This window comes from Pteropus alecto, unplaced genomic scaffold (genome assembly GCF_000325575.1).
Source record: "Pteropus alecto unplaced genomic scaffold, ASM32557v1 scaffold41, whole genome shotgun sequence".
NCBI classification, from domain to species: Eukaryota; Metazoa; Chordata; class Mammalia; order Chiroptera; family Pteropodidae; genus Pteropus; species Pteropus alecto.
The window spans coordinates 531,678-544,694 of NW_006430464.1; the positions used below are offsets into that span (position 1 = coordinate 531,678).

The following is a 13,017-nucleotide window of genomic DNA, read 5'->3' on the forward strand; positions in this document are numbered from 1 at the left end:
GGCCTTTGTTACTGCGGCCCGGCCCCCAACCCTCCCGCCGCGGGCGGCCCGCCTCCTGCCCCTCGACCCCCGGAACCCGCGGTCCGGGACTCTTCTGGAGCCCAGCTCCCTCCTGCTTCGGGTCCCAATGTCACCCTTCCTCAGAGCCGGGAGTCTGTCACCCAGCCCCTCCGCCCTCAGACCCAGGGGTCCGGGTCCCCAGCCCCTCCGCCCTCAGACCAGGAGTCCAGGTCCCCGCTCCCTGTTCCCTCAGACCGAGGAGTCTTGTCACCCAGCCCCTCCGCCCCCAGCCCCTCTTCCTGTGGGACGCAGCTCAGCTTCTCTACTTTCATGAATAACATTGACTTTGGGGATGACATTTCCTTCTTCCTCTTACCCCGACTCCTCCTCAGGATAAGGGGGCAATGGAGAGGGACGGGGGCCCTGACCTCGGGGCTGGGAGCGGGGAGGAGACGGTAATCCAGGGTCCGGACGACCCCTCGTTACTTCCTGAACCTGGCTGTGTGACCTTCGACGAGTCACTTCTCCTCCCAGAACCTGCGTGTCCTCCCCTGCTAGGTGGCGTCAACTCAGGCTTATTGAGGAGAATGAGCGATCCGGGGGGCAGGTGCTGCCTCTGCCCAGCACCCCAGTCTCCTGTAGTTCGTTCTTCCCTCCCGGCCCACCAGGTGAGGCAACTCTGTCCCGTCCCCCACATACACCTCTGAGGCAAGGGGATAGCAGTTTCTGAGCCTGCTCCACGTCTGGGGCAGCCGGAGGAGCAATTCTTGAGGTCACCCCACCGGGGCTGCTTTACCTCAAAAGCACATCCGTCCCCCACATCCAGTCGTCTGTCTGCAGGAGCTGCTGGCTCAGCCTCCTGCACGCATCTCTGCTCTGTCTCCTCCCGACTCCACCCTGCCCTGAGCTGCCGCTGTCTCATGCTCTGGTCTCTGGGCCTCTGCCTTTGCCTCCACCTTAGGTCGACATCCCCTGGACACAGGAGCTAGCCCAGGCCACCGCCCCGCAGCACCGACTCGGCCCCAGCTGCTCTGCCCTTCTGTCCGTGCCCGATCGAGCCTTGGGGCCTTGGCACTTGCTGTCCCCTCTCCTGGCAGGCTCTTCCCAGCAGCTCCGCACAGACCCTTTCTCATCCTTTAGGGAGACTCTGTAGCGCGTGCTCTGCCGAGTAACAATCCCCCCCCCCCACATACACACACGCTCTCCCCACTTCCAGAATGTAAGCGTGGCCAGGGCAGGGTTTGTGTGGCCCCTGAGTCATCTGGAACTTCCCTTCTCCACCCAGGAAACTTCTGTATCCTCCCACACCCAAGCCTCCGCCTGGATTCTGGGGAATCCATTTCCACTCGGCAAGGGGGTTGCATTCGGTACACAGACACCTCCCCTTGGCGGGACGTGGCTTCGGGGAGAGGTGTCCCTTCCATATCTGTGCTCCCGATCAGGTTTGCAAAGGAGAGGCTTTCCTCGGACCCGTACTGCTTTCTAAAAACATGGTTTCGATTAGTGACATGTTCGAATCCAGATATTTCGCACGGAAACCTGAAGCTGTGGATTCTCCTGGGGGTGGCGTGGGGGGAGTCACAGGATCTGGCACCAGAGACCTGGTTCCTGCTGGGAGGCGCAGGGAAAAGCAGTGGGAACAGAGTTCGCTGCTGCCTGGCGCCCCCTCCAGGTGGACGCGGCTGCACCCGCCTGGCCCCCAGCAGTTCCAACTTTGCATCCGCTGCACTAGAGTCTGTTAAGGTCGGGAGGGGACCACGGACAGGGACCAAGGACCTGGGGTTAGGTGTCCTGAGCGGGGCGGCTTGCTGCATGGCCTGAGGTGCTGTGAGCCTCAGTTTCCCTGTTGGCAAAGCCAGGTGCGGAGAACAGGGCCTCGGGGTCCTCGGCAGCCCTGCGGAGAGAGCCCCTTCCGTGCTCTGGGTCCGTTCCTCTGTCTGCGGGATGCTGAGGCTACGGGAGACTCGCTGTCGCTCTGGGCTGGTAGGGGCCCTGTGGCCTCTGACAGCAGCAGGGCATTTCCTGGGGCCGCCTCCCCCCAGGGCCCTCCGTGCGTCATGTGTGCCTGAGGGCAGGCAGCAGCTGAGGCCCTGGGGGAGGCTGATAGGCCGCAGGCCGCATGGAGGCCTTGGGGTGGGGGTGGGGGTTCTGAGAGGGAGCCCGCGTGTCTGCGCGGGTCTGACTGAGCCGGTGGGTCGCCACGCCTGCGAGCTACCCGTTTGTCATCATCCGTCCTGTGGTTTGCGTGTCCATGGTCTTGTCTCTCGAGCCCTAGACTGTGGGAGAACCAGATGCTGGCGTTCGTCTGCCTGTGGCAAGTCCCTTCCCCTCTCCCAGTCCCCCACAAATGCAGGGATCCAACCAGCTCCCGCATCCTCTGCGATGGGCTGAATTGTGTCTCCCCCCGCGTCACCCCTTTCATATACTGAAACTCTAACTCCCAGGACCTCAGAATGTGACTGCGTTTGGAGTCAGGCCTTGGAAGAGATAATTAAGGTAAAATGAGGTCACGAGGGTGGGCCCCGATCCAGTAGGGCTGGTGCCCTTGTAAGAAGGGGAGACGAGGACACAGGCACACACAGAGGGAGGACTGCGTGAGGACGCGGGCGGAAGACGGCCGCCTACGAGCCAAGGAGAGAGGTCTCAGGAGCAACCAGCCCTGCCGACGACACCTTGATCTCCGACTGTCAGCCTCCAGAATCATGAAAAAATACATTCCTGCGGTTGAAGCCGCCCCGTCTGTGGTGCTTTGTGACAGCAGCCTGAACAGACTGCCAGAGCCCCTTCCTGGTACTTACCGCCCTCTCCTGGCAGGGCAGGGGCTGCTGGTGGCTGGGTGGCCTCTGCGGGGCAGGGGCTGGGCCTGGGGCTGGAAGGGGAGCTCAGCCTGAAGACCCGGGCAGAGGCCGTCAGGCTCAGCCCTGGCTCTCTGCGCCCCGAGCTGGAAGGCTTGCCCGCGGCGCATGCGCTCTGGGCTCTCTGGCCCCCGGGGATTGGGGTTGGAGGGTCCAGGGGGCCCTGGGAGTCTGTTTCTCACGAGTGCCCCCTGGTGGCCTCGGCCGTGCAGCTCGTGTGCGCGGCCCGGGCTCTGACCTTCGACTGAGACTGGCGAGTTTTCCGCTTCGGTCTCCTTGGCCTTGTCCGTCTCCTTGGCCTTGTCCGTCTCCTTGGCCTTGTCCGGCTCCTCCAGCCGCTCCTGCGTCTTGAGGGTCAGGGACTCTTTGTCCTTGGAGATCTGACTCTTCTTGCACCATTTAAGCACCTTCCTCCTAAGGCAACGAGCCTGTGCTCAGCCCGATTCTAGGAAGGGGCCCTGGGCTGGAGCACAGGAGACGAAGTCTCCTCCCACTCGTGGGCTGTGACCAGCCCTCCCTTCTGTCGACCTGGGGCACAAATACCTACTCCCGTGGCATGGACCCTGTCCCCAGCCTCTTCCCTGGCTCCCCACCATCCCGGGGCTGGAAGCCCTGGCCCTCCAGCCTGCGGCCGGTCATGACTGAGCCTCTGATATCTCGATAAGTATACAATTTTCTATTTCTGGACTAATCTATTTTTTTTTTTTTTAATTTATATACCTTGCTTCTTTCTCTTAATATGTCTGGCATATGTGTGCATAGCAGCGCACGGAGAACTTGTCTGTCTTTACAGCTAGCTGGGCAGCGTTCTGTTGTGCAGGCCTCCCACTGATTACGCGGCCCGTCTCTCTTCTCTCCTGCCCTGGCAATCCCAGGCCTGCTGCCCGGTCCCCTTGCTTTGCCCAGTCCGGCTCTTCTCGAGTTATTTTAAACTGTACCTGGGATTTTGTTTGTATTTGGCTCTGGTGAAGCCAAAAGATCCGAAGACAATTGCCATTGAAAAGGTACCTTGTCACTCAAAGTTCCCGGGAGAAGGGGCAGCCACGCCACACAGGGCCACACGGGGAAGCACCGGGGCTGGTCAGGAGGTGGAAGGGGCGAAGAGGAAGTACGGACAGGAGCTTTTCTTGCGGTTTCGGTGGGAATGGACAAGGCGGACTCAGGGTTGCCTCCTCAAAGAACTCGTCCAACTGGATGTGGCCCTTGGCCCAGAATGGGCTTGCGACTCAAGCAGGGACAATCAGAGTTATCTCCGTGGTTGGTATGTCACCAAGAGCAAGACAAGCTTTCTTTCAGCTAAAGTTGCTAAGATGGGAGGCTGTGAACGTGGGGCTGCAGGCCAGCAGGCCCGCTGAGTGGAGGGAGCCTACAGAGGTCAAGTCGACATGGAAGATGCAAAGCTGAGGATGGGGACAGACAAGACATCGTTTGTGTGCCTGCGTCCAGTCACAGATGCTCCTTGTCATAGGCTGAACTGTGCCCTTTCCCTGAAATTCTCGGGTTGACGTTCCAACACCCAGTACCTCTGAATGTGGCAGCATTTGGAAATAAGGCCTTTGAAGAGGTAATTAAGGTTAAATGAGGTCATAAGGATGGGCCTAACCCATGTGACTGTACGGCTGACCCTTAAGCAATGCGGGTTTGTACTGAGTGGGTCGATCAAAAATCTGGTACAAGTGGACCCGCACAGTTCAAACCCGCGTTGTTCGGGGGTTGACTGTACTTGCAGACGGGGCCCTTCGAAGAGGTGAGGAAGTTAAACAGAGGCCGTTAAGCAGGACCATAATCCAATATGACTGATGTCCTTGTACGAAGAGAGAGAGACACCAGAGGCACGTGTCACAGAGGAATCGCTGTGCGAAGGGGCAGCAACTGTGACCTTGGACTTCCAGCCTCCGGAACTGTGAGAAGACAAATCTGTTGTTTGAGTCTGAGACTTAACACTTGGTTGATGTATTCCTGTGGCAGATTAAAGATGGCTGCGAAGTTTTGGCGTTCCTCCCGTGGAGAGGGAGGGCCTATTTCCTTTCCCCTTAAACCTCAGCTAGCCTGTGACTTGCTCTAACAGAAAATGGCAGAAGTGATGCTCTGTCAATTCCTGGCCTAGCCTTAAAGAGGACTGGCAACTTCTGCCTCAGCAGAGATGAGAGGCTACAGGGAAAAGAGAGAGGGGTCCGGCTGAGCCCAGCCTATGGCTGTCCCCATCAAAATGTCCCCGGGCATGTGAGCAAAGGCACCGGGACTCTCCATCTCGGCCTAGCTGCGAGACGAATACTATCAAGTGACGTCAACAGATGCCACAGGAAGCAGAGGAATCATCCAGCTGGACCTGACCCAAACTCTTGATCTATGCAACTGTGAGATGTACTAAAATGATCATTGCTTAAAGCCACTAAGTTTAGGGAGTAATGACAAAGCAATAGGTAACCAAAACCGTTCTTTTTTTTTTTTTTTTTTTGAACTTGTGGAGTTCAGCTCTTGCTGCCACAATGGAAAGAGTCCTGACTAATGCAACTTGTCTCCCTTAACTACCAAGGGTCCACTATCCCTGCCAAACTCCTCCACCTCTGAAAATTTCAATCCCGATACCTCATGATCTGCCTCGTTCTTCTATCCTATCCAGCTTTCTTCTGCTCTCGTTCCGATCCCGTGTTCCTGTTCTTTGATCCTGAAGGCGGAAGCTTCAGTTCCAAGACATCGCACTCTCTAGTCACTATCTGGGTGTCCCTTCCTTCCTTCCCCACCCCACTGCGTACAGATGGCTACCCACTCAAAGGGCTCTCTCCCTCCAGCCTCTGTGCCTCCCTTGTCTCCCACATCGTCACCCTTTCATGGCACTCTGCACAGATCCAAACCCAGATCGATGGAGAAAGTTACCTACTTTCTCTTCCAATGACCACTTCTAGGAGGAGGCATCACACACAAGTGACATTTGCTGCTTACCAATTGCTTTCCTCGTCCTTGTACAGATCCCGTTCATTCTTCCCGGCGGCCATCCCGACCACCTGCAGCACCACCATCCCTCTCGTTTTAAATTCCCTAGCCCTCGTCCCTGCTCCTGCGCAATCCCTTTTAGCAGGTGGCCTTGCCATACTCCTTCACTGTGAAAAGGAGACGCTTGGCAGGAGGGCCTCATCCCACCCCTCTGCATCATAAATGCCACTTAACGATGAACGAGAGAAACACAGAACATCTGCCATTGGCTTTTGAGAATAAAGATCACTGGCTGCTTTAGAAAGTGCCATTTTGGTGGCCTGGTGCTGGCGAGCAGATTGCAGTAGATTGAAGAATGTAACGGTGATGAGCATCAGGAAGTGGGTGTAAGCTACTCTCTCGAAATAAAATATTGGATGTTACACAGAGGGAGTTGGTGGGACTCAGGCGGGAGAGATTTGGGCATTTTTATATCCTTCTGAGAAAGACCCAGTCGAGAAAGAATGATTGAAAATTTAAGAGACAGAAGGGAGGATTCACGGAGTGTGGAGGAGATGCATTCCCAGGCACAGGAGGTGGGGCTGACCTCAGACAGGAAAAGGGATGCCTCTTTCTTTGAACAAGGCAAGGAGTGAATCATTAGCACCAATGGTGATAACTTTTCGGAGGTGTTGGGAGTTGCTTTTTTTCCGGTGAGGTAGGTAAACCTTATTGCTAAGAGTGAGAGGGGGAGGATGCGAGAGAGCTGTGGGGAAGAGACAAACATTTATAATGCTGACGGAGCATCGTGTCGGGGAAGGCTGCCCAGGGATAAGCTGAAGCGTTTCTAGACGGTACTGGGACTCCGCCCCTACCGAAGGATGGACATACCGAAGGGGTTGGGCTCCCTTTGCATCTTTCTTGTACAGACCTCTAACCTAGCACTTGTTTACTTGTCTATGTCCCTGGAAAATATAGGACTATAGGGCAAGAGAGAAAAGGATGGAGAGAAAGTTTTACAAGTAGTTAATGAGAACCCCCCCCAGTGAAAGACAAGGGCAGGGGTCATAGCTGAAGAAACAATGGTGGAGAATTTCTCAGAATTGAGAAAAGACTAAAACACCAATTGAAGAGGCCAAAAAAAATATGTAAATAACAGCAAACGAAAGGATATCCATGCTTAGTCACATCAGAGTGAAAGCATTAGTGCTAATACCCCAGAACTAGATGGTTATGGGTGCTCTGGAAAGATACCCAACCCAGGCACCGGGGAAGGTTTCCTGGAGAACATGACGAAAGAGCTGTGAGCTGGAGTCCCACGTGACGAGTTAACATGAGCCAGGTAACAGAAGGGGACAGGGATGGGAGATTAAGTGTCGAGAAAGGCACCAAGCAGAAGTAACCGTACAGCTAGAGAAGATTTCAACGACGTGATTAACGAACTTGATTGAAAGGCTATATCAGTGGAACACTGAATTCAATGGGCATAGAATACACACTATTTTCAAGCCCACACAGAGTATTTATAAAAACTAAACAAGTCTACGGCCATGCCACCCTGAACAAGCCCGATCCCGTCTGATCTCAGAAGCTAAGCAGGGTCGGGCCTGGTTAGTACTTGGATGGGAAACCGCCTAGGAAGACCAGGTGCTGTAGGCATAAAAAATTTTACAAAATAAAAAAATAAGGGATTGCAAGCTGACAAGGTCCTTGCAATCTGTGAGGTCAACCAAAAAAAAAAATACACAAAAAACAACTAAACAAAAATTGTGCCACAGAGAAATAAAATACACAAAAAAACAACTAAACAAAAATTGTGCCACAGAGAAAATATGAAATTGAAATCATACGTAGTATATTCTCTGAACTTACTGGATTTAGCCAGAAATTTAAAAAATGAGTTATTAGAAAATATGGATGCCTTTTAAAAAGCCCGTGGATCAAAAAATCATAATGGAAATTAGAAACATTTTAACTAAATGATAATATTTTATATTAAAATTTTGTGAAATGCAGCCAAAGTTATGCTTAGAGGGAAATTTATAGCCTTGAAAAATCAAATGTTGGACAAGAAGAATAGCTGCAATTTAATGATATAAGCGAGTAGAAAAAGCAGAATAAACTGGAAGAATTTGAAGGAAAGACAGAAAGAACATAAATCGATGGAGCAGGCTTTGAGAAAGGCATGCGCATGACCTTCAACTTGATACTCACGCACAGAGGACGAGGAAGAAGAAGAGGAGCGACGATGCGGTGGATCCATACACGATGCCCTGGATCAGACCTTTCATGAACATTTTGGAAACCGCACTCTTATCTGAAATCAGAGGCAGGGAGAGTGTTTTCTCTTCTACGGCTGTGAAGTCTGAGCTACTACTCTTTGCTTTGTCCCTGTGCTCATCCTCCTCTTGGTCCCTAGGTGGTGTTGTCCTAGCCCAGTCACGAGACCCCCTGTATACTTACCTGGTATCAGGAAGATGCTTGAGGCGTGGATCCCATATTGGTTCCTCCCCTCACAGAGGAGGCTCATGACTATTTCTGGCTTCCCCAAGAGGACGATGGTGCTATTGTTCCAGGGGGCCCTCATGATGGAAGTCATCTGGAGGACGTTATCCATGTTGTTCACGTTCACGGGAACACCTTTCATCAACCACCGCACAGTGGGAGTGGGGATTCCATAGAAGGAACAGTTGCACTGTAGAAGTTTCCCAAAGGAACAAGAGGAATAGAACAGAATGGGAGGTGCTGTGGAGAGGGAGGGTTAGGAGTCAGCAAGGCATCCTGACTTTGGTTCCAGGCTTCCTCCAGAACCCGGCCTTTTCTTTGTTCATGATTCACAAGGAGTTTCAGAAAGACTTTCTGAAAGCTCAGAGGGGCTGGGATTCAGAGCAGTTCGCCTTTACTCTCTCTCCTGATCTGTCTCAGACTCGGGATCAGCTGACCCTTCAGCCCCAGAAGCCAGGTAACATGTGGCCGCTCCACAGATGACCTCCCACCTTCCCACAAGGACTCAAGTCTTTCTCTCGGGCTTATCATTTCTCCCAGACTCCAGATCTCCCCTTGCCCACCAGCACTCACAGATCACAAGGAAGCTGTTGTTACTTCTGGTCAAGCTAGGCAGGGAGTTCAAACGGCATTGGTGGGTGGTGTCACGGTCCTCAGGCTTTGGGGTGAACTGCAGCACTGAGGAAGAGGAGTTGCTGGAGCCATCTGTGTTGAAGGACATGGTAGGCCCTTTCCAGGACAGGAAGAGGACTTTGGTTTCTATGCAGGGGCCTCTGATAGTACAGGTCAAGGTCACAGGCTTCCCAGCCACGAGGCTCTCTGGGATGTACAGCTCTGGTTTCCGGGTCAGATCTGAAGGAGGGAGAGGGATTGGATCCAAATTTGGGGACATGGACACTTCACTGGACTGTGTTTCCAGGTTACGAAGTGCGTTCCCACTCATTAGCTCATTTGGTACCCTGCCTCTACTCATCCAACCACACGGACTCTGGATTGCTATTGTTGGGTGGCTCTTCACAAGCATATTTCCCTTCTCTGAATGGAAGGGGCATACCCCATTATCTAGGTGAGTCAACTGAAGAGGTCTTAAGGTGGCAGAACTTGAACGAACCTGAACCCTGGTGAGTGACTTTCCTAAGGACGTACGTGGCCTCTGATCCCTTTTCTGTCCCCCAGACTACACTTCCTAGGGCCAGCTCTTATTCTGCCTCCTCCCTCCCAATCCAGCTCTCTGTTGGCTCCGTTCCGTCCCCGCTGATCTGGGATCATTTACGCCTCCATCTCTTCCTGGCTTGATGCTGCTGCTAGGCACGTCCTTTCCTCTCTTTTTGCCATTTCCAGGCAGAAAAATAAAGTTATCGATTGTACCCGTCTCTTTGTACGGAATCACTAAGCTTTGTAAAGCCCAGCGCCCAGCGTGGTAAAACTATACAATGATCAGAATCCCTTCTGGAGTTCCTTCTTTCCAAACTACCCACTGCATGAGACTGAGTGTCACCTGACATGGAGAGTGTGATATTCTTCAGTAAAGCACTCTTTTGTTTTCCTGGATCTGCATAGGATAAGTATGTCACGTTGTCCTTTTTGAGTACATTGTGGATCAGCAGGGTACAGTCTGGTTCTTCAAGATTCCAAACAATGTGGAATCTTCCATCTGTGTCGTCATCTCTGGTAACACTGGGCTGGTTTGTAGCTATAGGGAAGCTGATATTTTTATTGAGCCAGTAGCCCGTGATCATGGAATTACTTGGGGAGTCTTTGGAAAATTCTAATGTGCAGGGGACTGTAGTGCACAGGCCCTCTTCCACAGGTATCTTCGTGACTTCCATCAAAACATGAGAAAGCAACCCTGTGGGAGAGGATTCAAGATGAGAAACAGACTCGCCTCCCGTCCCCCAGTATCCCAATGGTGCATTAAAGGATTAACCTTACCCTAGAAAGGTCTGGCCATTTCCCAGCTCCTGGTAGGGAACTTCTAAGCCCTTCTAAGGAATGTCCTGCCTGATAAGAGTGTTTTGGTTTACCTGAGGCCCGAGGCCACACAGTATCAGCTTGACCCATGGAAGGGCTGTAGACTAAGGTCAGTCATGGGGGTGGCCAGCCATGCCTACAGGACCAGATTCCCAATAAAAACCCTGGACACTCTCCTGGCTTGGAGAGTTTCTGCGACTGGTAAGATTGTGAGTGTTGCCACACATTGTTGCTAGGAGAAGCAGGCACTGTCCACACAACTCTTCTGGGAGACACAGCTGGAAGCTCAGGCCTGGTCTCTTCTAGACCCTGCCTTATGTGCCTCTTCCCTCTGCTGATTTTAATCTCTATTCTTTTGCTATAATGAGCCACGACTATGAATATAGCAGTTCTGCTGAGTTCTGTGAGTCTTTTTTTGTAAATCGTGGAACATGAGGGTGGTCTTGGGGACTCCTAAACTGCACCAACCGAATCCAGTCTGCTGAGTTTTTTGTTGTCCTCGTTGTTGGTAGTAACTGCATCTGGGGGCACTGGCCATGTTACATCATCTCTGAATCTCGGTTTCTCATTCAGAAGAGTACAATAATACCAGAGCCACGGTGTGGTGAGAATCAAAGATATTAGTTGCAGGTTGTAACTTAGCTGTTGGCGCTTACTGAGCAATTACTCCTTCCCCTTCCTTCTCTATTTCCTAGGTGACAACTCTCCCAAGTACGAAACGAACGTACTGGTGAACTTCATGGTTCCCAAGGCCACTTCTAGTAATATACCACGTGAGTAAGTGTTTACAGATTTCCAAACACCTTCACAGAAATCAGATTAAGCCATTCTTACGATGGTTTTATTACTACTCTCCTAGATAGATGGGGAAACTGAGGTTCAGAGAGATTAAGGGTCCTGTCTCATGTGATGGAGAAAGGAGTAACGGCATCTGGTCTGGACCTCAGCTTTCCACACGTAAGGTCTGATACTCCATGACATCTCATCCATGGATCTCATCGCATGTGGTTCTGGGCCTCCATGCTGTTTGTTTTCTAAGATGTTGCTTAACGACACCGCCCGCTCAGGATGTCGAGGGAGCAGATGTGGATACATTTATGGTTTAGGTTTTAGAGTGGCAGGGGCGTAGCATTAAAATGGAACCAGGAGTCAGAAGAGTCGGATACGCCCCCTAGCAGAATTTCAAGTGGCTTTGGGCAAGGTGCTTAATCTCCCAAAGCTTGCTTTCCCGTCTGTGAAATCTGAATAATAACTCCTGAGGTGGCTGTTGGGTAGATGAAACGGGACGCATGGTGGGTCACAACGCCAGTCGCAGAATGCACGCCTGGAACTTGTCTATTACTGATTATTTATCAAGTCCCTAAGTCTTTAGGTCCTCACCATTTTACCTTACCGCAGGCCTTGCCCATCTTCCGCCCCTACTCGCACCCCCCACAGCCCATTCCTGGCTTCCTCGGGTACCTTCCACCCTGCCTCCCATGCCACTTACCCAACCACAACACTGGGAGTGACATCGGTGCCAAGAGGACGTCAAGGACAGGAGAGGACCAGGGCCTATGCTGCTGCCGACTCTGACCTCAGATCTGTACGTCCTAGAGGGAAGGATCTGGAATGAGTAAGGACAAGGGGTGGCAGTAAGAGACACGGGGTGGGGGCAGAAATCAACTCGCTGCTAACTGGGGGCTACTGTCTCTTCCGTCGCCCTTAAAGTTTGTTATCTTCTGAAGTAGGAGCTTCAAGAACAGAGGAGCATCCCCATGACTCTCCGTGGACCCCCGAATCCATGTCTGCTTCCTTCTCTCTCCTAATGGTCTTCACTCGGCCCCTTCCTCCTTTAAAGGGCCTCAAGTGCCAGACTGAGGAGCTCGGGCTCTCTTCCACATCAGTGGAAAGTCAGAGGGATCACGGGAAGGCATGAAACCAAGGGGAGCGGTTTAGGCATTACACGGGTCCTTCTGAGTCTGCACCGAGGAGGACGCAAGAGTTCAGAAGATGACATGGTCTCAGAGGGCACAGTGGATGGAGAAGATGGGCTAGCTCTAAGAGATCTTTGAGTGATAAGACATTTCCATGACAGGATAAATTCCAAATTCCCTTATCTTGCATTCGAAGCTTTCCGTGATTTTGCCCACACTGGCCCTATGTCCACCACAAAACAACTGCAATTATTTGCACGCGACAGAGAGAAAGGTACTCTGCTCACACGCACTCCATATATTCCTCCCTCTGCACGTCTACTTGGGCCACTCCCCTTTTGGTAGCATCCTTCTGCCTCTCTCTCCTCTGCCCACATTCGAATCCTATCACTCCATCCAAGTCCAGGTCAAACGGAACTTCCCTCTGGTAAAAGTTAGAAAGTCTCCTTCTTCGGACTCCCTTCAGCACTCCTATCTGTCTATACCTTTTATGACAATGTCTCAGACTGACCCCGAGAGTTGCCTACATGATATCCACCCTCCTGTGTCTCCTCCTTATTTCAAATTTGTTCGGGTAATTGAGTCCTCGGTTTTTGAAAAAGCAACCCTCTATTTCTCTGGCTTTTTATATTTAGGGGTGGCCATGTGACAGTCCGGGCCACTGAGCCAAGTACAAGATAAATGCTATTAAATTGTTATCAGCAAACAAAAGCCTACTCAGCCTTTACGTCATCACAATTGAGCTCTGAAGGTTTTCCCCCACCCCTAACTTTGGTATATAATACTAGCTAATAAAATTCCCCAGCCTAATCTAAAAAAAATTTTATAATAAACAATTCTCATAAAGTATTGAAGAT

At 52.0% G+C, this 13,017-nt stretch overlaps 1 protein-coding gene and 1 non-coding gene across 2 annotated transcripts in view; one reads left to right on the forward strand and one right to left on the reverse strand.

Annotated features, from left to right (window-relative positions):
• The window catches only part of IGLON5 (IgLON family member 5), a 19,090-nt gene extending 13,215 nt beyond the window's left edge, over positions 1 to 5,875 (reverse strand). Inside the window, exons 1-2 of the mRNA XM_025048694.1 lie at positions 5,799 to 5,875; positions 3,094 to 3,269 (exon numbers count right to left, since the gene is read on the reverse strand). Coding sequence (XP_024904462.1) covers positions 3,094 to 3,269; positions 5,799 to 5,875 — 253 coding nt within the window. The remainder of the gene's footprint in view (positions 1 to 3,093; positions 3,270 to 5,798) is intronic.
• A 1,433-nt stretch (positions 5,876 to 7,308) lies between these two features.
• On the forward strand, positions 7,309 to 7,427 carry LOC112482170. The gene has a single exon (XR_003047223.1). It is a non-coding gene; the product is annotated as a 5S ribosomal RNA (ribosomal RNA).
• Positions 7,428 to 13,017: the final 5,590 nt, after the last annotated feature.